Source organism: Ursus americanus, chromosome 19 (assembly GCF_024610735.1).
Source record: "Ursus americanus isolate L20-20 chromosome 19, mUrsAme1.1.p, whole genome shotgun sequence".
Lineage (NCBI taxonomy): Eukaryota > Metazoa > Chordata > Mammalia > Carnivora > Ursidae > Ursus > Ursus americanus.
This window is the reverse complement of record NC_142145.1, coordinates 56,349,835-56,376,577: the sequence shown is the minus strand read 5'-3', so window position 1 is coordinate 56,376,577 and position 26,743 is coordinate 56,349,835. Positions and strand designations below refer to the sequence as shown.

The window sequence follows — 26,743 nt, the reverse complement described above, 5'->3', positions numbered from 1 at the left end:
AAAAAAAGCGGGAATAATAAAATCTGTAGTAGTGATTTAGTCCCGCACATCGAATGCTCGCAAGATTATTTAAAGAAAAAAAAAAAAATCTAATCACAGGCACCCTTCATCGAGCACCTTCTGGATATCAGGTACCCTGCCCGGTTCCTCACATTCTTCATTAATCCTAGTAATCCTGGGGCAGGCATCATCCGTCATTTACAAACGGTTACACACCGAAGTAAATGGCAGAGTCAAGATCTGAACCCAGGCCTGCCGGCGCTCTTGCTGGAGCATTTCCCGCTTTGTCAGCGCACGAAGGGCAGGCCATGGGGACCATAATCTGTGCCTCGGACTTAAACGCGCCGGGTGGGAAAGCGGGCATTAGGATGACTTTGTCACTCAACCAAGGTACAGCCGGGCCCTGGGCTTTGTTACCAGCCACTTCGCGAGGGCCCCCGGCGCGCGGGGAGGCGGCGCTTCCTCCACCCGGAGGGTGGGACCCTCGGCCTCTACCGGGCCTCGGATCGCCGACGACGTACGTGCAGTCCTGGGGAGGGGGCGCGGGGCGGCGAAAGGCGAGCCCGCGAAGAAGGGCCGCGGCCGACGAGGCGGTGGGCGAGGCCCGTGACCCAATAAAGCCGGCCGGGCCGCGGGAGGCCCCGCCCGGGCCGGGTTCCGGGCACACGCCGCAGGGTCCCGGGCCGGCGGGCAGCTTGCGCGCGCCCGTCGCAGCGCTCGGCGTGAGGGCGCCTCCGGCCGAGGGTGTGAGCGCGCGCCGCCGGGCCGGGCCGGGAGCGAGGGAGGCGGGAGGAGGGACCGCCGGCCGCCCGAGAGCCGCGCGAAACGGCCGGGCGAGGCGGGGCGAGGCCCGGGGCCCGTGGCGCCCACCCGCCCCCAGCGCCCGGGAGCCGCTCCGCCCGCGGCCCAGGCCCGGGCCCTCGGCCCGCCCCGCGCGCGAAGCCGCGCGCGCCCCCGCCGGCCGGTCCCTCCTCCTTGCCGCCCCTCCCGCGCGCGCTCCCCGGCTCCCCGGCTCGCTCCGCTCCATGTAGCCCCGGATCCCCGGGAGACCGAGGAGGAGGGGGCGACCACAAGATGGCGGGTACGTGGCCCCCTGTCCTCCGGGCGGCGGCGGCGCCTCCTCCCCGCGCCGGCCCGCCCGCCGCCGCCCCGACTCGCGGCCGGCGCGGGGTCTCGGCGCGGGGTCTCGGCGCGGGGAGGCGCCGCGGGGTCGGGAGGGCGGGCGGCGGGGGCGGCGCGCCGGGTCCCGGGGGCGCTGACCGGGCCTTTCTTCTCTCCCCTCGGCGCAGACCTCTCGCTGCTCCAGGAGGACCTGCAGGAGGACGCGGACGGATGTGAGTGCGCCCGCCTCGCTGTCGCGGCTCCGGCCGCCCGCGGCGAGTGGCCGGGAAGGAAGGGCGGGCGGCGGAGGCCTGGGCTCGGCCGGCGGGGACGGGGCTCAGCGAGGCGTGGCCCTGGGCCGGCCGGGGCCGCTAGCTGGAGGGAGCATTCGCTTCGAGGGTGGGGGGACGGCGCGCCCGGCTCCGCGGGCGGCGAGGGATGCCCTGTCTGGCGCCCGAGCTCGGGCTCCGCCGCGTCGCCCACCCTCGCATCACCCCCAGAGCGCCTGTGGGCTCGGGGGCCGCTCGGCGTCTGTTCGGGAGGAGAAAGTGGCAGGGCCGAAATGTGAAATAGGCATTTGGGGTGTGCTTGTTCCCTGTGGGGGCCCTCCGCGGACCCCACCCCTACCTCCCTCCCCCCCCCCCCCAGGAAGGAAGAGGCTGGGCGAAGGAAGGTGTGTTTTCTTAGAGTTGCTCGCAAGTATCACTCGGCGGCCAGCTGTAGGGGAGCCTGGTCCCGGTTCTGTTGCCTGGGCTCTGACTGTGTGGAGACTACATACCTGTAATTTCCCTTTAGCTCCGAGCAGTTTTTAGATTGCCTAGACACCCCTCTGTGATTTGTGGATTACGGGAAGGCTAGAAGGTGTGGCCTTAGCAGGAGTTACTAGGTTTGGAGAGCGTATTTCTTTAATGCAAATGTTCGCGAATCACCCAGACCTCCCTAAATATTACAATTTTAGCTTTTCTTTGAGAAAGGGAAGTTTTAAGAGAGTCGATCTTTTGTTTAAAAAGCAAAAAGGGAAAAAAAAAAAACCAAACAACTTTGACATTGTCTCCAGAATAGTGTCAGGAAGGAACTGATATTTAGAGAGGAATTTGTTTATTTCGTGTGTGCTTTTCTAAGAATCAGAAGATAATTTGGAAATTGTTCTGCGTTGAAATGATAACCATGGTAGAATTTGTGGTGTATTTAGGGGAGACCCTGCCTGATGCTGAGATTTACTGTGGCTAATACCTAGGTAAGTAATTCAGAGATGGTTGCAGTCTGAAATTGCTCTTTTAAATACTGTGTAGTTAATCCCTAGCATTGTCTAATGTGGCTTCCCTTGGCCAAATTAAGCTTAATTTTTAAATTCCTAGGTGTTTTGAGTGAAGGGGGAATTTACTCTTCAAAAGGGTTCTCTAAAAAGTAATTATTTTTAAAGCAAATGAACCATATGCAAAATTAACTTTTGCTAACTCTGGGCTGTTTTTTTTAAGTAAAAACTCTTAAAGGGAGCAGTACTAATGTAGTGAAGGACAGCTTTTACATTTCACCTAATGTTTTATGTTATGTCTGCTAGTAAGCTTTAAAGGTTATTCAAGGCAGCTATTGCTTGCTTGCAAAGTTAGGATTGGAAAGGTGGCTCTGATTGTTCTCTCAAACAGGGGCTTCTCATTCCTGTAATTAGGTTCAAGACTTTATAAATAGAAGACACGTCATTCAGCAGGTGTTTAGGAATGTGTGGAGGAAGAACTCCTGCCTATTCATTTATTTTCGCTTAGGTGCCATGCACTTAAAGGGTGAGCTGGAGTGTCGGTTTCCTCATTGACCCTAAAGGAGCGCAGTCTAGAGGGGAAAGCACACCTGTGAAGAACTCAACAAGTGATTTATTCATGAGCCTCAAGCTTCTGTGTACTGAGGATATAGCTCTGCAAAGGATGGTCACAGTCTATGCCCTCTAGTGGTTTACAAGCAGTTTTAATATAAGTGTGATAATGAAGATATCCGAGGCAGTGTACCACAGTAGTTAATGGACAACAACACTCTGAAGCCAGATTGTTTGGTGGCAGTTTTGATATTGTCACTTTGGACAGACTCCTGCAAGTCACTTAACTTCCATATGCTTAAGTTTTGTCATTTGAAGATAGGCATAGTAAGTATTGCCTATTTAGAGTTGTTTAGAGACGTAAATGAATGCACATAAAGGCCTTAGAACAGTACTTGGTAGAAGGGCTATTATGTGGTGGTGGTTATGAGTGAAGAGGAAGGGAAGCTTAAAAAAAGAAGGAGATACTGATGTTGAACGTTACACTACAGAATTAATATAATTATAGATGCTGCTAAAGCTTGCAGTTAACTTCTTAAAAAAGGTGCGTTGTATGTACATAGCAGAAGGTCATAAAAGTAAGTAAACGAAATGATTAGGTGCTGTTAAGTTTGTTTTAGGTTAAAAGTGGTACTTTCCATACTGTATCATGAAACATACTTTGAATTTCAAAGTGAAAGCAAGCCAGTGACACCCGTTTGAATAGGTGTCTCAGCAGAGTGACTTCAGAGTCAGGAAAACCCTTTCTGTTTCTTGAATAACGGGAGGCCGTGCAAAATTACAGGTAGACTTTCATAGAGATTTTAAATTTCTATCGTCACTTTTCCAAAGATGCAGTTTTGATTTACATTTCAGTTGCTAGATTTCTAAAATAGGTGAGATAGGGCTTATAGTAATATTACAGTAAGGTTGGATGGGTTAGCCTTCTTACGCAGATTATTCTTCACAACACTCCTGTGAGATGTAGGCTGTAGGATTCGGATATCAGTACGTAAATCCGTTGACACACAAGGGACTAAATTATTTTCTCAAGAAATGAAACTCCTTAACTACCAGCCAGAATTTGAAGGTAGGCCTCCTGATTCCAAATATTGTATCGGAAATACAGTCTTTTCTTAAATTGCTCAGTTTATAACATTGAGCAGCCCAGGCCTGTTGTATAGGCAATTTGTTGGAACCCATGCTTAAAATACCCTTGAGGATTAATCTAGCATGCTGCATGTGGTTTGTTTAACGGAGAGGTCATTCGGATGAAGCTTGGGTGTCATACAGCTTATTTAGTCTTTATGTTAACTTTTCTTTCAGCTGTAACTAGCATGATGTCAAAGAGCTTTTGGCGCTAAATTACAGCATATGCCATACTGCAGAATTGTTCATATCTGAAGAAGTTTTGAAATCTTTCACACTATATTATTTTTCAGGTTTGAGGGCACTATTGGATTAGAATGAATTAAGGATGGATCCAGAACTAATTGGGTAATAACTGCCTGGACTGTACTTCTTTCAAAGAGTCTGTGGGCCCTCGGACTACTTTTGAAATCTAGTTTTGATAAGATTCTTTAAGTCACCTTAGGAAAGTAAGGAGTAAAAAATTGGGGCTGTGTGTAGTAGTGGCCAGGGAATCAATTAAAAAAACTGTAGGAAGGTGCCCTTGAAAGTCATGATATTTAGAAGTGTTGTTAAATGGGGAATTGGAAGAGTGAGTCATGAGACTTGGTTGGATGTTTTGATTGCCACCAGCAAGACTGGACAGGAAAAATCTTTATTTAGAGATAATATAATTAATAGTCTAGAAATGCATGCTTAAAAATGGTTTTAGTGGTACCCACACGTGCATAGAATCAGTTAATGATGTGTTGGGTAACAATTCTCTACAGAATTTTTTTTTTTTTTTTTTTAAGAAAGTAAAAGGGGGAAAACCCTTTGCAAATATGCATGTCAGCTGTCTGGGCTTGTAGCTGCATGACTTGGGAAAAAAAAAAAACAATATAGGTTTTTGTTTGCTCTTTCTGCCTATGAAAGACAAATAGCCCTTCCTAGGTAAAGTTCATTAGTTTGCCACGTTTGTTTGATCACTGGTTTTTTTATTTCTGCTCCTTTTGCCTCGGTTCCTCCTCTCATCAAAACAGAATGTATAATTTAAACTCTTCACTCCTCTGTTTGCCTTATATTTTGGAATTCGGGATTTTTTTTCCTCTCTTGATGGTTTGCCATCAGTTGCATGATAGGGTGGGCAGTCCCTAGACTAGAATTAAAGTGTTATTTTGCATTTAACTTGGATCTGAAAATAAACCTAATGTCATGTTTTGGGAGGAGGAGGAGGCACACCTATGGAATTTGGGCTAAGGAGGTTAAAGGACCCTTAGTCCTTGTGAGTTCTGAAGAGGGCACTTTGCACCCATCTTCTAGCTGTCAGGTCACCTGAGGTCCCCCTTCTCCAGATCCATCCTTTGATCCTCCTAACTGTTTAGTCAGGTGTTCTTAGCTCTTTACCCCTCTAGACTTGGGAGCAGACTTGTTCTCTGCCCTACTTGGTGTCAGGTTGGTGTCTGAGCATTTACCATGCCGTAATTCTGGAACACATCTCAGTGTAGTTCGTTCTTTTTTTTTTTTTTTTAAGATTTTATTTATTTACTTGAGAGAGAGTGTGTACAAGTAGGTGGAGGGGGAGGGGGAGAAACAGACTCCCAACTGAGCAGGGAGCCCCACTCTGGGGCTTGAATCCCAGAATCCAGGGATAATGACCTGGGCTGAAGGCAGACTCTTAACTGACTGAGCCACCCAGGCACCCAAATCCCAGTATAGTTCTGTGCAGAGGAAAGCGCGCTTGGTTTTGTAAACATTAGGTCTGCATTCAGATTCTGGCCTTTGTTGTTTATTCACTTATTATCTTGAGCAAAGTACTTCATTTTTCTCAGCTGTGCTCTGTCCTTAAAATGTTGATGGACTTTTGGAATGATTCCAGTTTTTGACTGTTACAAATAAAGCCCTGGTGAGCATTCATGTACAAGTCTTTGTGTGGACACATATGTTCTTTCTCTTGGGTATGTACCTAGGAGCGGAATGGCTATCTCCCTTTTTAAGGAACTGCCAGACTGTTTTCCGAAGTGGTTGTACCATTTTATACTGCCTCCAGCTGTGTGCGAGAGTTCCGGGTGCTCTGTACCCTTGCCAGCATTGGGTGTGGGCAGTCTTCATTTTAGCCGTCCTGTTAAGTATGTATGGTGGGTTGGGTTTTGTGGGGTTTTTTTGTAGTTTGAATTTGCATTTCCTTAATAACTAATAATGCTCGTATTTTCTTGTGTTCATTTGCCATCTATATATCTTTGACGAAGTGCCCGTTCAAATCTTTTGCCCATTCTTTAATTGGGTACTTGTTTTCTTATTAAGTTTTGGGAGTTCTTTATATATTCCAGGCACAAGTTCTTTCTCAGGTATGTGATTTGCCAATATTATTTTCTAGTCTATGACTTGTCTTGTTTTTGCTTTAGCTGTCTTTTGAGCAGAAGTTTTGAATTTTGAGGTTCAGTTTATCTTCCCTGTGTTTACTAAGAGCTTTCTTAAAATTAGGAGTGGATGTTGGATTTTGTCACATTCTTTTTCTATATCTATGGTTTTCTTTAGTTTTTCTAATGTGATGAATTACATTGATTTTTTTTTTTAAGTGAATGCCGTTAATTTTTTTTAATGGGAAATTTCAAACCTGCACACAGCAGATGAATCATCATATACCCACCACTTTGCTTCAACTTTCCTTTACCTCCCTCTAACATCTGGGCTTTTTTGGGGAGTAGAGAGGAGGCAGCCAGAGTACTTTAAAGACATCCCAGGTGTCATTTTATTTTAACTATAAATATTTTACAAGGCTTACACTTGAAGTGTGATGCTCTAATCTATGAGCAGAAGGGTATCTAAGGTATGGTAAATAATGTGACTAAGGTATAGTAAATAATGAAAGTTTGAATGATTAAATTCTTTTTTTGTTTGTTTGTTTGCTTGCTTTTTTAAAGATTTATTTATTTGAGAGAGAGCATGTATGGGGGGCAGGGGCAGAGGGAAAGAGAGAATCCCAAGCAGGCTCCACACCCATAACAGAGCTGCACACGGGGCTCCATCTCAGGACCCTGGAGATCATGACCTGAGCCGAAATCAAGAGTCAGACCCTCCACCAACTAAGCCACCCAGACAACCCTAAATGATTCTTTAGACATTTGCCTTGCTGGTTCTACTGCAATAAAGCACATTTGAATAATTACTAAATTCACTTTCGTATTGATCACCGGATTAAGAGAAGCAACATCTTGTTTATTTTTATCATGCTAAGCACATTGCACCCTTTTGGGCCAGCCTTTGTGGTAGCAAAAGAATACCGGTGAACACAAGTTGAATTGTATATTTAAATTGGTTTGCCTTATCATCTAGAGGATCACATCAACTTTAAAACTGTGAGCTGTGCTGTACCCCTAGTGAGCCAGTGATCCCAGAATTACTGAAATCAGGAGGTAGAGGGCAGATTATATATTCGTCCTTTAAGCAGAAGAAAGTTTAGGCCCAAGGTCTCCCAGATAAGGGTGGCAAGGTGGCAGAAGCTAAAATACAATTCAGATCTTGTAGGTTTGGGTATTCGTTTCCTAGATATTATCTAACATAGTTCTTTAGTTGCAAAAGAGAGGTGGGAGAAATTTTTGGGTTTTATTTTTTTAATTACCATTTATTGTTATACTGTGTGTTAGGCATTGTGCTATAACCTTACTTAACAGTATTCCCCTGTGAGGTCTGTAACCACAAAATTACAAAAATGGTATCCAATAAGGCTTATCCAATGGTTAAATAATTTGCTCAGTCACCTGACTTGAAAGTGTTAGGTTAATGAACCCCTGTGACGCGATCTTTCTCACTTTATTACCTTTTACTACTGTATTCTTCCTGCCTTCCAATTTCACTTCCCTTACTTTATCACTTGCTTAGGTCATTAACCTCCTGAAGTTTCTGGATGATATAAAGGTAGTAACATGCTGTAAGTATTTGATGGCTAAAATATTTTTTGTCCTAAGTTCCTGTCTGTCATGGAAATGTTAGGAGCAAAATACACACTTTTTCTTTGTGTTTTAAAGCACTCGTGTACGGGAGAGCCAGTCGTTGCAGTAAAAGCGTGTAAGACCATTGATGGGATCTAATATGTCTGATCACCTCAAGTGGTCATTCCAAAATCTGAACTTATATTTAAATTAACTGTACTGCTTTAAATTTATAGTCACAGTCAGACTTGATATAAGTCATTTTTACTTTTAAATCTATTAGTTTTTGGCAGAAATAACCTGAAGACTTCAAATAAATTCCAGACTCCATTTATTAGAGTATTAGAGATTGGTGGTAACTTGGACCTGGATTAGCTCTAATTTTATATTTAGATTACCTATGGAAAAAAGGATTACTAACCAAAGTAATTGGGTTAATAAGACTGTAAGGAAAACGTTTACTCACTGTGAAGGGAACAAACAACACATCTATAATGTATGGGAGGTCCACCCTTGCAGGGGCTTTGGTATGCTGCGGGTCCCTCCGGCAGATACTGTTTGGAAGCATGATCTTGGTAACTAATTTGACAGCAGATAAACACACTGATGCCTCTTTTGTTTATATGCATACCCTGGGGAAATGTTTTTACAATATTCATATAGGATGAACTATAAGAAATTATTCTTGCTCAACTTCAGTTAGGAGATTAAACATGCTATAGGATGGTTTTATATGTCTCAGTAAAAATCATTTCTAAGGATTTCGTAAGCTTTTAGTATTTATATTTAAAGGAAAGCTACCTGATGAACATATTGTCACAAAGTACAAATTGAAACAGCATACCTGTTGCTTGGGGCTGTAAGAACTAAGTTATACGGTCCTTCAAATTTGTTGTCTTTATTCATTTTTTCCCCAAGCAGTGACTTAATTACATTTCTGCTACATTCCTAGACCAAGGATTGGAAAGTTTCAGTGAAGGACCGGACTCTAAATATTTTAGGTTTTTGAGGCCACGTGGTCTCTGTTGCAGCTACTCAGGTCTGCCGGGTAGGATGGAAACAGCCACAGGCCCTACAGAAATGAAGGAGCGTGGCTGTCTGCCAGGAAACTCTACGCGCAAAAACAGACTGGGGGCCAGTTTTACCTGCTGGCCATGATTTGTTGCCCCTGCACTGTACTATTAAGTCCAAGGTCTGTAACATTTTTACTCTTTACCTATAGCAGAGTACCCGTCACCCAGTAGACCTTCAGCACATACTTGCTAGGGTGAGTCTTGGTTTTTCTGGCCAGGCTAAATATGGTCCTAAAACTTTACTTGTGTCAAATACTGAAGTAATTTATTTTCAAGGTAAATGTGAAAAATTGATTTAATTGAATTAATTGAAAAATTTCAGACCCACACATAAGTTGCACAGGTTAACACCTGTGTTAATTCCCAAAACTCTTCACCTGCCTTCAACTACTGTTAACATTTTGCCGGTTTGCTCTATTTTTTCTATTCATTTACACACACACACACACACACACAAACATTGTAATAAATACATTGTTCTTAATCTTATTTGCATCTCTTGAGAATAAATTTAGAAATCAGGCCCTTTCGCCTGAATCTCCTAAGAGCAAGGCCATTCTCTCATAATCAGCAATCAGATTCAGAAAACATAACATTGATATAATTCAAATATGTAATAAGTAGTCCATTTTCAAATTTCACCAATTTTTTTTTTCAAGATTTTACTTATTTATTTGACAGAGAGAGACAGCCAGCGAGAGAGGGAACACAAGCAGGGGGAGTGGGAGAGGAAGAAGCAGGCTCCTAGCGGAGGAGCCTGATGTGGGGCTCGATCCCAGAGCTCGGGACCACACCCTGAGCCTAAGGCAGATGCTTAACAACTGCGCCACCCAGGCGCCCCATCACCAATTATTTGATAATGTTTTTTATGGCAACCATGTTGCCAGTCCAGGCTCCAACACTGCATTTAGTTGTAATGCCTCTTTAAAAGCCTTTATCTTTCATGATATTGATACTTTTGGAGAATCAGTTTGGTTTTATGTTCCCTTATGAGTTGATTCAGGTTGTGTTTTTTTGTTTGTTTGTTTTTTTGTTTTTAAACAGGAATACTTTGTAAGCAATGCTGTGATTTTTCTCAGTGCTTCATCTCAAGAGGCACCTGATACCAGTTGTCCATTATTGGTGGTGGTAATTTTAACCACTTGGTTAAGGTGATGTGTGCAAGATTTCTCCACCTAAAGATTCTGTTCTTTCCTTTTGTAATTAGTAAGGGGAATAGTTTGACACTGGGGAAATATCTCATTCCCAAACAAACTTTTACCCATTGGTGTTAGAATGTGTCCGTGATTCTTACTTGAAACAATTTACATTTACTGGCTCTCAGTCTGCTTTACAGAACTTCCCCTTCTTCCCTATTCATTTGTTGATTTATTTATTAGACTATCATCTTAAAACCCCGTATCTTAAAGTAAATCTTATAAAAATGATTAAGTCTCCAAGGTACATCTCATTTTCATTTTCTAAAAAGAATATAAAGAATTGGGAAACAGAATTTGGCAAGTTTTATTGTGGCCCTAAGTAGTATCGAAAAAATTGGAGGAGGGAGGACACATTGTCTGCTTTTTTTTTTTTTTCTTCCCTGTTTTAGAGGCTATTATTAGAGACTGTATGGTGAACAGAAGGATGTTGTGTTGTGATCAAGCTTGGTGAAAGTCAGGTCCTACAAATTAACCATTCTCTTTGGTGTGGTACTTATTAGAGGCATTAATATGCTAATGAGCTTGGAGGATGAAGTACCCTAGTCCCCTCAAGTATCCCTATGGGCTACCTTTCACTAACAAATGTTAATAAATGTGCATTATTCAGGAGAAGCATTAGACTCTTTTTTAAGTAAGAAAAAGATTAACAGGACGGTCTCGGCCTTCAGGGAATTTATCTATGTCTGGGGCTGGGGGCAGGCAGAAAAAAATGAAGAAAAAACAACTCAAACACTGCTATTGCCAGCAGAATAAAAGCTAGGGGCACCCAGACTGGGGGAGTTGAGGAAGAGATCTTAATTAGAAAGAAGAGGAGGGCGCCTGGGTAGCTCAGTTGGTTAAGGGACTGCCTTCGGCTCTGGTCATGATCGTGGAGTCCCAGGAACCCTGGGATCCTGCATCGGGCTCCCTGCTCATCGGAGAGTCTGCTTCTCCCTGTGACCCTCTCCACTCTCATGTTCTCGCTTTCTCTCTCCCAAATAAATAAAATCTTTTTAAAAAATGGAAATGCTTCCTGGATGGTGTTTGTAAATAGGTAAGTTTAAACTGAGATGGGGGTAAAAGGGCGGAAATGGGGCAGATGTGACAAGCACATAAGACAGGAGAGTTGTGGGAATTGTGATGGGAAATGGGCCCCTGTATGGGCTGTGTGCAGGAGAGGGAAAGAGGCTGTGTCAGATCATGGAGTCCCTTGAATTACAGCGTGAGAAAGTTGTCCCTTAGTCCTGGTGTCTTGGAGTTTTGGGGTGGGGGAGGGAGGGAGGGAGGGAGGGAGGGAGGGCAGGGAGTGTATTGAACAGAGTAGAGCTTTAGGAAGATGGAAGTGGTTGTGATGTGTAAACTGGGATAGAATGGGGGGGGGGAGCCGAAGTCCTTTGAGGGCAGTGGTCTTCAAACTTAATTACTGTATACTTCCTAAAATAGTTTCAAAAACTCTATCTTGTGCATTTTTAAGTTTACAGTTATTTTTTAAAACAAAACTTACAAATGTCACTGTTAAAAAATTCCATTTTTTAAAATGGAATCTACATAGCATAACACTTTGATACCCACTGTCATCCATTTTCAAGAATTGGGAATTTTACCCTGTTCTTTTTTCTTGATCTTTTTCCATTTCCTACACAATTTTACTGACTAGGTATCTCAACGAAATGGATGGGGCTTTTTGAAAAGATTTTTTTTTTAGCTTTGTTTTGTTTTTGTTTTTTTTTTTTGAGAGTGCAGGGAGGGGAGGGACAGAGGGAGAGCAAGAGGGAGAAGCAGTCTCCCATAATCAGTGGGGACCCTGATGTGGGGCTCATCCCAGGACCCTGAGATCATGACCTGAGCTGAAGTCAGATGTTTTAACCGACTGGGCCATCCAGGTGCCCCTGGATGGGGCTTTTTAAAAAGTGATGTATGTATTCATGGATGAATATAGTTTATTGCCAGAATGAGACAATATTTAGCATCCATTTTCTACTTTTTAAGACCTGTGTGCACTGAGACATTTTGTTGACATAAATAAGTTGATGGAGAGGGTTTTGTTAGCAGTGCCAGTAATGTCCTTGAACTTCCTCCAACTTATATGCTAAAATTTTTAAAAACATGTTTTTACTGAGCTATTCAACCTTTCAAATTTTTTGAAAGCAAAGGTTTGAAAAGTATCAGACTTGTAAAAGTATTTGTTAAAATCATTAGGGAGTCGATCTCTTAACGCTTCCAGTAGTGTCTCTTTGGGTCCTTTTGTTTGACAGTGGAGGTTTTTCCAGTCTTGGGGCAGTGTAACATGGTGGCCTTGGAGCTAGGAGATGTATCTTTACTTGTCCCGTGGGAGGCCGGAGATTGTAAAAGGGAAAGCCTTAGGATCCAAACCCCTACACACATTTTTGCAATAAGAGTACTCTTGGAAGTTGGGGTCTAGAATATCCCTTCAAGTCATCCGTCTGATATATTCCCAGGAAAATCTTTGTGTCCCTCGTGGGGTTCAAGTGCCCCAGTTTGCTCTCAGCAAAAGACATCAGAACCTCTGAATTAGGGTGTTGGGAACTGAGATGTGGGAATCCAGAATACTTTATGAAAGTAGGATTTATAGTTCTTAGCAACTGATTAGATGATGGGGGCCAGAAAGGCATGTTAAAAAGGTAACTGAACACTTACTGTTTGAGAACTCAAGGTCACAAGGGAGAAAGTCCTGAGGAAGAGCTGGTTTTTATAATACAGTTTGGACAGTTTAATTTTTAGAACAAATGGGACATTGAGGCGGAGAGTCTATGAAGTACCTGCAAATATGGATCTGGGGATTAGGGCAGGAGACTTTTAGAGGTTATTTACATTATAAGTGAGAGTTGAAGCCTTGCATTTTCAAGAGGGAGGGGAGAGGGGTGTGTGTGTGTGTGTGTGTGTGTGTGTGTGTGTGTAAAATAGGATAAAAGTAGAGGGAAACTACCTACATTAAACAATCAGAAAAAAATAAGAATAGTCCAGAAAGGTAGAAAAGTACTCAGGATGGTGTACTTCCAGAGAAGTTGGGATAGCGGAAGTCAGCCTTGTCAAGTGCTGTAGAGAAGTAAGACAATAGGTCTAAGAAGGGCCCTCGAATTTTGGCAAATTATTGCTGATCCTTAAGACGAGAATCACAAGAGTGAAGGGAAATAGGACAGATTGCTTGTCTTGAGGAGGTGAAGGCTGCAAAGGGAACTACCTCTTTAAGAAGTTTGATGAAAAAGTCATTTTAGAGAATAGCAAGCTTAAGTTCTAGATTCAGTGTGTCAGGAAAAAACCCAGGTACTCAGAATTGCCCTTAATTACTTTATATTGCTTGTAAAGCGTACTATACATGGCCTTGTTTTCCCTCCACCATTGTAATGTTGCTGTTTCTGTAGTTGAGTCCTAAATAAGGTGGTTGGTGTTTAAAGGCAATGTTGTTGGAAAAATATATCTTTAGACAGCAGTAGTGAGCTGCTACATTTTGAGAAGCACGTCCAGACAGCTGAGGCACTTCTGGATCTTCTCATGCTCTTAAGCATATCTGTGGTCAGGAGTAGAATGGTGGGCGGCAGCACTACTCAGCCTCTTCTCCCCTGCTTTTGTTCTCCTGGCTGCTGGCACTGTTTCCCCCTCGCTTGGTGCTGTAGCGTTTATCATTAATGATGGTAAGGCAGGAACGGGAGTTGATTTTTTTAGTGTAGTTCTGGGAACTTAGGGATTTGGAACATCTTCTGAGAGAATTTAAGATTTAAGAATAGTAGATTCAAAATTCTTAAAGAGCATGAAATGAGCATAAATTTGTAGTATGTCTGAGCATTGTTAACAAGGCGTAGAAAAGAGGCTTACTTACGGTATTGATGCAGGTGGAACCAGGATTGTCGCCACTGAATTAGAATGTTGAACTCTTTAAGGGGACTAGGGCTTCTCTGTATTCCTTTCCTCCTTTTCTGCTCCAGCGACTAAGGGTGTCATAATCGGGAGAGGAGTAATGTGATACCTGGGGTTCTCTTAGAATGCTGTGTAAAGGCAAAAAGTCTTTGGCTTGGAAAAGACATCATGAGCTTTGCTTATTGCTTAACTTAAAAAAAATGACAGTTTTTATTAATAATCGAGAATTTTAATAAAGTCTTAGCATAGCACAGTTGAATAAGCAGAGATGCTGCCCGGAACTGTCTGTTGCCCAAGAGAGGTAGCTACTATTGAATTTGACCAAGTTGTTGCTCAGCGTTCCTATGCCATTCCTAACTACGGGGTGTCAAGGCGGATTCTCTAGCTGTGATAATGTAAAAATGTAATAGTGTTAACTTTTTAAAAATTAGAAGGCTAGGCTGATTTTGGTTGGCCACATTTCCCTATTCTTCCTGCCTCGCTTCTAGAGGAACCCTGTGTCCCACCTGCACTACAGTCCGTGGGTGGTTTGCCAGACATGCCATGGTTTGCTGTTACTCCCCCCTTAGCGTCCTTAGATCTCTCTGCTGGGAATGCCCTCTTCCTGCCTCTGCTTGGCAACTCCAGTGTGTCTTCCAAGAACTGCCTGACTTTTTGAAGTCTTCTTGTACTCACCAGGGCAGATTTAGACTTACCATAACTAACAACATTTAATAGTTAACAATATATTTTGTATGTATGTATTCTTACACGGTATATTCTTTCTTCGTGTATATGTCTGTGTACACATAGCTGTACATATATACTTACATGCATACACTTTTTGTCTAGTGTTTCTATCTGTGTTCCTTGTTGAGTGCTTGGCACTCCCAGTGTATGTGCAGCCCTACTTACTGGTTGAAATGGATGAAAACATTTAAAAACACATGGAAACCACATTGAGATTCTCTAACTAGAAACAGACCTAAATGCAGAGAGGAGGGAACATTTACTTATTTGCCTGACACTGTGTTAGAGACTTTATAGACATCTTAGAATGTGTGTCTTAAAAGTCTTGCCCTTTATTGAAGTCTTGCAGTATTTTATAGATGAAGAAGCAGACCCAAATTAATTAGATATTTGTGTAAGTTCACATAGTTCATGACTGGCAGAACATGAGATCTGAACCCAGGTCTGTCTCACTTTGAAGAGCCTCTGCCCTTTTCACACCACTTTTTGCAGTCACTACGTAGGGGTTAAATTAATCATCTTCAGACTTCCACATGGATCCAACTTTTAAACTTTTACATTTTCCTTAAATTTAAAACAGCTAAAAATTAGGTCATTGCTTTCTGCTACTTTGGGTTTCTGTTGGTGCTGGTGCAAGGAGCTGAGAGTAGGTAGGGGAGACACATCCTGAACTGTAAGGGTATTTTCTCTCTTCCACTGTATGACCTCTTAGCTTTCTACAAAGGGAAGTATTCTGTTTTATAAGTTAACAAAGAGAAATGTCATTTTTCTGTAGTTACTTTCTCAACATTTTTTTCTTGATCTCTTTATTTGTATTGTAACATGTTTGGTTCTTATACTTTGGAACTAGAAGGATCTGTTGAGTCTAATTTATGTTTTGGGCCTTTGCCATATGATGCCTTAAATATAAGACTTCAGTTTGTGCTCTAGGGTTCTGTCCCTATTAAGAATTCTCTTCTATTAGGATTCTGGTCTGGGGCGCCTGGGTGGCTCAGTCGTTAGGCGTCTGCCTTCAGCTCAGGGAGTGATCCCGGAGTCCTGGGATCGAGCCCCGCCTTGGGCTCCCTGCTCTACTGGGAGCCTGCTGCTTCCTCTCCCACTCCCCCTGTCTGTGTTCCCTCTCTCGCTGGCTGTCTCTGTCAAATAAATAAATAAAATCTTAAAAAAAAAAAAAAGGATTCTGGTCTATTAGAATTCACTAAAACCCACAACTTTTCATTAAAAGATTAAAGAGTACACTTATAATGATGAGCACTGAGTAATGTATAGAATTGTTGAGTCACTATATTGTACACCTGCAACTAATATAACACTATGTTAACTATGCTGGAATTAAGGTAAAAAACTTAAGTAAAAATTTTTTTAAAAAGATGTCATATAGATTTTTCATGGAGGCTTTTATTTGATAATTAAGTATGCAGTTTTGAAAAATGAAGATTGCCTACTTAAGTATCTATTGGAATTCCATCTCTTACGTAGAGCTTGCAAGTCCTCTTTCTTTTTCCACTCCATGCTGGTTGCCCTTCAGCTAAGACAGTAAATTTACCGGGGAGGAGGAAGTATGGGAATTTGGGGAGGTCAGATAATTTGAAAAAGCATTTTAGAGTGATCATTGTTTTTTTGTTTTGTTTTTCTTTTTTAAGATTTTATTTATTTGAGACAGAGAGAGAGAACATGAGAGGACGGAGGGTCAGAGGGAGAAGCAGACTCCCCACTAAGCAGGGAGCCCGATGCGGGACTCGATCTGGGGACTCCAGGATCATGACCTGAGCGGAAGGCAGCCGCCCAACCAACTGAGCCACCCAGGCCCCCTAGAGTGATCATTGTTGTTATATGCTTTTTGGTCAATTTGAAATTTCCAATAACATGATTCATCAGTGGAGGAACCTAGGTTTTTAAGGCTATGACACCCTAAAGGGCTCTTGGCTGCCACAGTGTCCAAGAATCTGTAAACTGAAGTTAGTTGTCCAGAAAGAAGGTGCTCAGGTGGGGTATGGAGGCATGAAATATCTCTCTTCATCTGCAGTAATAGTCTTTGTCTTTGTCTATTTTGTCTAATAATAATATCACCACTTTGGCTTTCTTAGACTTACTGCTTCATGTTTTATCTTTTGTAAAAAAAAATTCTTTTCAACCTATTGGTTGAAAATTTGGCTTTGAAACTGTCTCTGGTGGATAGGCTATAGTTGGGTATTACTTTTTTTTTGGTTAGGGATCTCTGCTTTTATATGTTTAGTCTGCTTCTATATAATGTAATTATTGATCTGGTTGGATTTAGGTCTGTTTTTTTTCTGATCGTCTCTCTCTTTTTTTCCCTCTGTTGCTTTTTTCCTGACTTTCTCTTGGGTTAATGATATTTTTTAGTATTCCGTTTTAATTCCCCTGTTGGCTTTCTAGCTGTTCTTTCTTGCATGTTTCTGAGAGTACTCATAAGGGGTATAATTTGTGTCTTTAATTTATCATAATCTTTTAGTGTTCTACTTTGCATAAACGATAGATTCCTTGTTAACAGTACTGCTACATTTACTACCTCTGTGTTGTTTTATTGGAGGATATTATTTACTGTACCATCACTCAGTATATGCTGTAGGATTTTTTCATTAGTGGTAATAGTCTTTTTATTGATTATTTTCGTGTTTCTCTTTTTTGTAACCTGTGGCAGACATTTGCAGGATGACTGGGTAAGACCTGAGTGTGTAGTCTGTAACTATGGTAACCAAATCCTTGTGGCCTCCATTAAGATGAGATTCAGAGCCTTATTAGTCCAATCAAGAATTGATGAAGAAATTTTGAATTCAGAAAGGAGGGTTCAGGCCAGAATGATTCCACAGATACTGGCAGGAGGCAGCCGTTCTGGGAAATAGAAGTGAGGCTTTGTCACCAGTGCCCGTGCCAGAGTGGAACACCTCCTTTTGTAGAGAAGTAATTGTCAACCGTAATAGAGTGGTGTCCGAAGTTGAAGCAAAATAGGATTTCGTTGCCCTCTAACAGTATGTTTCTTAAATATGGTTGTTTAACAGTCTGCATTTGAATTAGTAGGGGTATTTATTAAAAATGAGTGCTCCTGGGCTCACTCCAAACCTACATAATCAGTATTCGAATATGCGACCTGGCGCCTGCCTTTAGAGCTAAGTGATCCAAGCTTGCCTTATACCCTGCAACGTGGGACGGTCCTGGCTTTCTAAGGACCAGAATCATGTATTTAATGGTTATCTTTAAGATTAACAAGTATGAGACTGATGAAACAGTTTGGTCATAGTCATAGAATTCTAGAGCCTGCATAAAGGTGCCTTTGAGGTCATGCTAGCTCAACAGTCCTGTGCTAGAAAGAGAAAACAGAGGCCAAATGAGAGCAACTGAGTGGTTTTTACAACCTTCTGATTCAAAATAAATAAGATACTTCGCTGTGAATTGTAGATAAGCATAAATTGTATAAAATTTGTCTGCACTGTGTAAGTAATTATTTTAATGTTAGGTGTTATTTTTAATCCAGTTTGAAAATCTCTGCCTTTTAATTGGGGTATTGAGACTATTTGCGCTCAGCGTGGTTATTGACACGGCTGGGTTTAAATCTCACATCTTGCTGTTTCTCTTCTGTTTGTCCTCTCTCTTCTTTTATCCTCTTTTTCTGCCCTTTGGATTGAGTATTTCTTTTTATGATTCCATTTTATGGCCTTTATTGGCTTACTAGCTATGTATCTTTGGTGGGGTGGTTGTTGTTGTTATTGGTTTTTTGTTTTTAGGGGTTTTTTTTGATGATTAATGGCTACTGTAGAGTTTATAATTAGTATATATCTTAATAGTCTGCCTTCAAATAATATGTATCTCTTCAAATACACTGTAAGAACTTTAGAACAGTGTACTTTGCCCTTTTCCTGACTTTTGCTATTATAGTCATTATTTAACTTCTATATATGTTAGAAACCCAAAATACATTTTTTTAAAGTTTTTATTTAAATTCCAGTTAGCATACAGTGTAATTAGTTTCAGATGTACAATATAGTGATTCAGCACTTCCATACATCACCCGGTGCTCATTACAACAAGTGCCCCCCTTAATCCCCATCACCTATTTCAGCCATTGCCCCACCCATCTCCCCTCTGGTGACCATCAGTCTGTTCATTCTAGTTAAGAGTCGTCGCAATACATTTTTTATCTTTTTTTTTTTTTTTTGCAGTACATAGTTTTACTTTATCTTTCAAAGAGATTTTTAAATAAGAAAAGTCTTTTTTGTATTTCCCCACATATTTACCATTCCTAGTGCTCTTTATTCCTTTGTATAGATCTAGATTTCGAATTGGTATAATTTTCTTTTTGCTTGAAGGACTTCAGTATTTCTTGTAGTGTAGGTTTGCTGGGGATGATGTCTGTCAGCTTTTGTGTGTCTGAAATCTTTGTATTTGAAAGATACAAATTTCAGAGATACTTTAAAGGTGTTTATTTACTGGGTATAGAGTTGTAGGTTGACATTGTTTTTTGGGTTTTTTTCTTTTAGTACTTTAAGGCATGCTCTACTGTCTCCTGGCTTATATTGTTTCTGATGAGACATCTGCTGTAATTCTTATATTTGTTCTTTTGCTTATAGTGTGAGTTATTCTGACTGCATTGCAGAATTTACTTTACCAGTGTTTGACATTTTATTTATTTACAAGTTGTTAGTGTTCTCCTTGAACATGTAAGTTCTCAGTGATCACTCCACTCTGAGTTTCTGTAGCCTCTGACCCCTGTGTTTCTAGAGACATCTAGACGTATCTATAGAAAAAGGAGGGGAGCATCCTTCAGTCATTCATGGCTTCTGAGTTGATGGAAGAGTCTCTTGTGAACCTTTATCCCACTCCAGAAACATTAAAGGCCATTTTACTTAGCTGCTTCAGACAGGCAAGGGGTACTTTTTACTTTCAAAGTGTTATAAGGAGTATTTCTGATGTCTCTGATAGTTGGTGTGGATGACTACAGCTCAGAGTCTGATGTGATTATTATACCTTCAGCCCTGGACTTTGTCTCACAAGATGAAATGTTGACGCCACTGGGGAGATTGGACAAGTATGCTGCAAGTGAGAACGTATTTAACAGGTATGTGCATATTCTTTTCCTTGTGGAAGTGGAAGGATTATTACATTCCTTTCCGTAGGGAAAATACAGTTTTCCTGCTTAAAGTAATATTAACGTGTAGTCTTAGTCAACGTGTTTTGTTAATAATCACAGCCAAGGCCTCATTTATAATTGTTTACTCTTTGATCCTCGTAAGCATCTGGCACTCTTTCTTTGCTTTTTGGCAAAAAACAATAACAACAACCACCATTACTTTTTTGCTGTTAGGCATAATTTTGATATTTGTGTAAAGTGATTACTGAGGGGAGTATATTATTCTTTCAACAGATGATGTTGTATACCTACTGTGTGCCAGGTGATGTTCAAGGGGATTGGGACATTCTTCCTAATGCATTGTTTCTCCAGCTGTGGTCCCCAGAATACCTGTATCGGTTTTCTGGGAAATCTGAAAGTCTTAAATTTTTTGAGTATAGATGTATAGAACTCATTTAGTAAAAATGTATGAAGGTAATATTTTATATAATGAAGAATGTGTGTATTTTCCTATTACTTGATAGTTAAAGATAACTGAAATTTTATAAATTTTCAGTGACCTTAGAAATTTGTCACTTCAGTTAAAGATGAAAAATATTTTGGTAAATATTCGGTCTCATCTTGTTACAATAAAATCCATATGGCATTTGTCACTTAGGAAATTAGTGACTTTATGTTATAAAATATATTAAGAAAAACATTCTTTAAAACCATGTAGATTCTACCTTTTGGAATTCTAAATATTACTTATTAACACCACTAAACACTATATCGTTTTCTTTTTCTGTTAGACAAATGGTGGCCCGGAGTTTGCTGGACACATTGAGGGAAGTCTGCGATGATGAGAGAGATTGCATTGCTGTTTTGGAAAGAATTAGCAGATTAGCTGACGATTCAGGTATATGTTTATGCAGAGAAAGGTTTCTTTTACTAAATTTGAGGTTTTAAAAACTAATGAAAACTTAGTGTGATATGAGACTTCTTAAAAGATTTCCTATGTAAATTACCAAATACATCAGTAGGAAGAAAATACAAACTTTCTAAGACTCACATTTTGTAGTTGGTCTGTTTAGTTTAATTTTGGAAATTTCTCACCAGAAAAATCTAAAAATTGTTTTTGCATCATGTATCTTAATATTTTAGGGTTACCAAAAACTTAAAAATAATTTTGAATAAATTTTAAAAGGGATGAAGCGGGCTGTAAGTTATTTTAGGCAAATATGAAATGCCTCCTTATCCTGTGCTTTCTCACTTGTGAAAAATGTGAATCAGTCATAAAACTAGAGCATTTTGTCTCCAAAGTGAAGATAGGAGGGTCTGCTTAAGAAAGAGGTAAACCTGACTTCAGGCTTGGAATATGGTTATATTAAGTTTTTTAAAAATATTTTTTCTTAAGGCAAAATATGCGTAACATAAAACTTACCATTTTAACCTAATCGTAAGTCATATGCATATCTTTATTTTCTATTTTAGAAACAATTCAAAAGTAAATATTTTTTTTTCTTAAACCCATTATCTCTTTATTAAAATGTGTTATTTTTCACTTTTTAACAAACTTTCTAGCATGTTAGCAGTCTCATTTTTTATTTTTAGATGGGCTCATCGTTGGTGAGCAGTTTGTTTTATGGGGGAGTATGTTTTACTATTTACATAAGCCTTAAGTGGTTTTTTATTTTCCTATAGGGTAGAAAAAAATCTGTAAGCTTAAAAATAACTTAGTGATGATATCTAATGATACTGTATTGCTCGCTCATGTCTGTATGCTTGTTCCAGAACGGTTTTAGGAGCATCTCATCAATTACAATTTTCACTTATCTTTTTTTTTTTTTTTTTTTTTTGCATTGTGGTTATTCCTTTTTTAGTAGAATAGATATTCTTTAGGGAGGAATTTGTGTTTATTTTCTTTTACCTGTTTGCTGCCTATAGTGCTTATTTTTATAAATATATGTATGTATATACAGTTGGCCCTCAAACAGCGTTTGAACTGTGCAGGTCCATTGATACAGGTTTTTTTTTCAATGAGTACAGTGCTATAAATGTATTTGCCTTACGATTTTCTTAATAACATTTTCTTTTCCCTAGCTTACTTTATTCTAAGAATACAGTATACAATACATATAAAAAGTACATGTTAACTGTTTGTTATTGGTAAGGCTTCCAGTCAACAGTAGGCTAATAGTAGTCAGGTTTTGGGGGTGTCAGAAGTTATATGTGGATTTTCTACTGCACAGGGAGGGGTCAGTGCCCCAGCCCCCTAGTTGTTCAAGGGTCAACTGTAGATTTTTAAAAAATACTCTCTCAAGTTGTTGAGTTCATGATAACTATCTGTGTTGACATTTACATTTTTTGTTCATTTGGTAAACATAATACAGTGCACAGTCCTATGCCGGATGCTAGAATAAATGCTAGAGCAGTTACTAAGGTGAATAAGAATTCCTGTTATCAGATTAACAGTTTAATGAATGCAACTAACTTACAAACAGTACATTATAACGGAGAGGATTGGTGCTGGCTTCAGAAAGTTAGTGACATTGAGTTGAATTCAGTAGAATGATGAGGTACAGAGAAGGGAAGAAGCATACTCAGGAGAAGACAAGACTGGTTTAGAGGTGTAAGGAGTTCAGATAATGGCCCATTTGGTCACTAGTTTACTGAGTCTACAGTTTAAAATAATGAGGCTGTTCAATAAGGCAGTCGAGGTCTAGATCATAGGGGCTTAGACTGCCATGCTAGAGTGCGTTTTTGTGGTGTAGAACAGTAAGGTACCAGTGTGGACTGACTTGGTGACATCAATGGGCAACAGAAACACTTGTTGGGGAACTCTGTTACTTTAATATTGAATAAAACTACAGAAAGTACATGGCCTATAAATTTTCAGCTCCATGAAGTAAATCAAAATGAAGGCCCATGTAATTAGTACTCAGATTAAGAGAGAGAACTAGCACCCCAGAAACCATTTCAGGGCACCTCCTCATTTCTGTCCTGTTCTTCTTCCCCAAGGTGTAATCCATGTTTTGACCGCTAAGTGTATAGATTAGTTTGCCCCTCTGAACTTTATATAGAATCATACTGAATATGTTCTTTTCTTCTGAAGCTTACCATGTTGTTGGTATGTAACTCTATTTATAGATTTTTTTTTAATTGAACTGGAAAAGAGTTGGATGAAAGATGTACTGACGAGGAAAAAGAACTTAGTAAGTTATTAGTAAACCTAAATAAGCATTTGCTGTGTAAAATCCTAAAAATATGAATAACAACTTTAGGGGAATAAAAAAAATCAAGATAAAAGTTGATATGGATAAGGTAGATGAAAGATTGAAAAGTTCTAAGCTCCTTGTTTGCTTAGGAAAGTGGAATATATGCATCATGATCAGCCCAGCCCACCAAGTTAGAGACCTTAGGCTCAACTCCCTTCTCTTCCTTCATACCCTTCAACCATCATAGTAGCTTTGAAATCCCTCCCCAGCACTTCAGTTCCTCCCAAAATGTGTTCATTTCTTGACTCTGCTTTGTTCCATTGGTCTGTTTGCCTAAGCAGGGCTTTGAAGAAAGAAAAGTTACTGATTTTATTCTCTCTCTCTTTTTTTTTTTTTTGAGATTTTATTTATTTATTTGAGAGAGAGAGAATGAGCAGTGGGGAAGGGCAAAGGGAGAGGGAGAAGCAGACTTTCTGGCTGAGCAGGGAACCCAACTCGGGGCTCAACCCCAGGACCCTGAGATCATGACCTGAGCCAAAGGCAGACACCCAACCAACCAAGCCACCCAGGAGCCCCTACTGATTCATTCTTAACCAGAACTGTAACTTGTATCCTTTTTTTTTTTTGCTTCAAAAATATATATAATATGTATTAGGTCAGTGTTAGCAAATTCAGGGTCAGTGAAGAAAAGGAGAGGCCTATGTTTTGTTTTGTTTTGTTTTGTTTTGTTTTTAATTAAGTATTTTTCAAAACAGAAGCACTATTTTGTTCAATTACTGTCTAACTTCAAATGGCAGAGCCATGTAATAGAAATTCAAAATATTGGTTTGTTGATAAGATTCTTAGCTTTGTAAGATGCTAGTATATTTTCTGCTGATTGTTTCATTAATTTCTGTTTGTTGAAATCTAAAGTTCTGGACCCATGCATGCATATTTACCTTAAAGTAACTGTAGTGATATAATCATTAATAGGTACCAAAGTTCTAATTAGGTCTGATGTAATGAATTGTATTGATAATCCATCTTGTTATATGTGTCTTAGTCACTTGCATTTCTTCTGAGAATTGCCTGTCTGTTTCCTTATTTTCTTTCTTGTGTTCATTTGAACAATGGGTTCTTTGTGTATTTAGTTATTAATACTGCATTATTTTCTCCCAGGCTGGTTTGCCTTTTAACTGAGTGTGGTACCTGTTGTCTATAATGGAGGCTTTATAAAGCAGAATTAGTTGGTCTCTAAGTTGGTTTTGGGGTTTTGTTTGCCTTGGAAGGGCTTCTCACCTCAAGATTAAACATTTTTTTAATGTTGTCTTGTAGTGCTTTTGATCTTTAAAAACAAAGTTTGGAACTTTAATTCACTTAGAATTCATGTATGATGTGCAGGATGGGAATCCTTTTTTTTCCTCACATAACTGATTCTCCTGCCATTACTCGTAGGCAGTTCATCCTTTTGAAACCCAGAGATTCGAAATGCTTTATTTGTCATACTGAAATTTGCTGTACATACTTGGGTCTTTTTAGATTTTTTTTGTTTCTTTAACTTGATTGGCCTACTTTAATGGTCACTTACCATTTTAGTCTTAATTTTTACTGTAAATTCTCCATTTGTTGATTAAATTTAGATTAGGAACTGGTCCTTATGACTTGTCCTGGGAGGCTCTTAAATAATTCATAAATAATACATATTTTGTTGATTGTTAAATATTTGGGTATTTAACTAGCATATGTGACATAATGTCGGTGGTGGATAAATTTGGTCATAATGGGAAATGATTGCGTACTTGGTGCACAGTAGGAAGATAGAAGCCTGGGGTGGGAGGAGGGTCTTCCTTTTACTCGTGGGGTTAACCTGCGTATGATTGTGAAATGGATCCTAGAGTTAGAAAACGTTGTGCAAGTCCTTTTTATGTCAAGGATGGAAGTCCACATCTTTCCTAAATAGTCTTAAGTCCAGGCAAGGATTTTGTTACTGTGGGAGAATGTGTTTGCTCACATTTCTGTTGTTTCAATAGAACCAACCGTGAGAGCAGAGCTGATGGAACAGGTGCCTCATATTGCATTGTTTTGTCAAGAAAACCGGCCTTCAATCCCATATGCTTTTTCCAAATACTTACTGCCTATCGTGGTTAGATATCTCGCAGATCAGAATAATCAGGTAAGAGTGCCATTTACATGTTCTTACTGGAAATGTTTGCAGTATGATGTATGTAGAATGGCCTCCCCAAGCTGGTTTCATTTGAGTCTTTTCCTTTTCAGCTTCATTACTCTGTTTTTCAAAATGACTGTGTGTCTTAGACAAGATATATTGAGAGTCTGGCAAATCTAGGAAGTCTCCTTAATGCTGTTATAAGACAATGCCCAGTAGCTGCGTTCTCACATGTACCCTCTTGGGTGTCCCTCAGAAAGTTTGCTAATTTGGGGGGGCGCCTGGGTGGCATAGCGGTTAAGCGTCTGCCTTCGGCTCAGGGCGTGATCCCGGCGTTCTGGGATCGAGCCCCACATCAGGCTCCTCTGCTATGGGCCTGCTTCTCCCTCTCCCACTCCCCCTGCTTGTGTTCCCTCTCTCGCTGGCTGTCTCTATCTCTGTCAAATAAATAAATAAAATTTAAAAAAAAAAAAAAAAAGAAAGTTTGCTAATTTGGGAGTCACCTTTCACAAGGATGGCTTTTCTCTTGCATGTGAGAGCATGTGAATGGGGGGAGGAGCAGAGGGAGAGGAAGAGAAGCAGACTCCCCGCTGAGTGGGGTACCCAGTGCAGGGCTCAATCCCAGGCCCTGAGATCATGACCTGAGCCGAAATCAAGAGTTGGGTGCCCAACCAGCTGAGCCCCCTAGGCGCCCCCCAAGGATGGCTTTTCTGTGCCACTTCATTTGTCGTATCACAGTCTACCAAGTGCTGTCGGCAATAGCTGGAAAAAATAGCAACAAGTTTTTACTTGCAGGGTTTTGCCAGTTATGAATCCCTTTAAGTTGAGGTGAAAAGTCTTCAGTTTTATGAAAATGAAGTAATAGAGTTTTGTTACATCACGTATGTACTTTGTTCATACTGCTGGCTTTTCCCAGGTAAGAAAAACAAGTCAGGCAGCTCTGCTGGCCCTGCTGGAGCAGGAGTTAATTGAGCGATTCGATGTGGAGACCAAAGTGTGCCCCGTCCTCATAGAGCTGACTGCCCCAGATAGCAACGATGATGTGAAGACCGAAGCTGTGGCTGTAAGTAGAAGGTGCTTTTTCTGTTTCAGCAAAAATTAGTCACTGTATTGACAAATAGGAGGTGCTCAAATATTATATTGTGTGCTATGGAGTTTATACGTATTAGGTATCAAAGTAGCCACAAATCATTAGGGCTAGAAAGGGACATAGGCACACAAAAAAGGTCTGTTCTGTGGGCCCCATATTATGCTTTGCACCTGTGAATTAGATGGCTCTATCACTGGGCTCTGAGAAAGCAAGATATGCAGCAAGAGAATAAGTAACTGTAAATCCCTGATTATGGAAAAAGAAGATGGAAGAAGTAATCCATGCAGTTAAAATAAAAAACACAAAAACCCTGTACTGGTGAAGAAATGTTTGTGAAACTCTAATTGCTGTTGAACACTTTTCTCGGCACTATGTAAGCACAGGGGAAAAAAATAGCTCCTGCCCTTGAAGTGTGGTCTTTGGGGGAAGGAGAATTAGGCAAGTA

General features: G+C 40.6%; 1 protein-coding gene across 4 annotated transcripts in view; it reads left to right on the top strand.

Annotated features, from left to right (window-relative positions):
* Positions 1-627: 627 nt before the first annotated feature.
* PPP4R1 (protein phosphatase 4 regulatory subunit 1) overlaps positions 628-26,743 on the top strand; it is a 59,630-nt gene continuing 33,514 nt past the window's right edge. Inside the window, exons 1-7 of one of the 4 annotated variants that reach the window (XM_045793878.2) lie at positions 641-1,081; positions 1,290-1,334; positions 2,294-2,338; positions 19,772-19,856; positions 20,660-20,766; positions 25,075-25,217; positions 26,125-26,271. In XM_045793878.2, coding sequence (XP_045649834.1) covers positions 19,798-19,856; positions 20,660-20,766; positions 25,075-25,217; positions 26,125-26,271 — 456 coding nt within the window. In that variant the 5' untranslated portion in view covers positions 641-1,081; positions 1,290-1,334; positions 2,294-2,338; positions 19,772-19,797. Of the gene's footprint in view, positions 1,082-1,289; positions 1,335-2,293; positions 2,339-19,720; positions 19,857-20,659; positions 20,767-25,074; positions 25,218-26,124; positions 26,272-26,743 lie in introns of all 4 variants that reach the window. The other 3 variants (XM_087869975.1, XM_045793874.2, XM_045793875.2) reach the window with 3 other exon arrangements.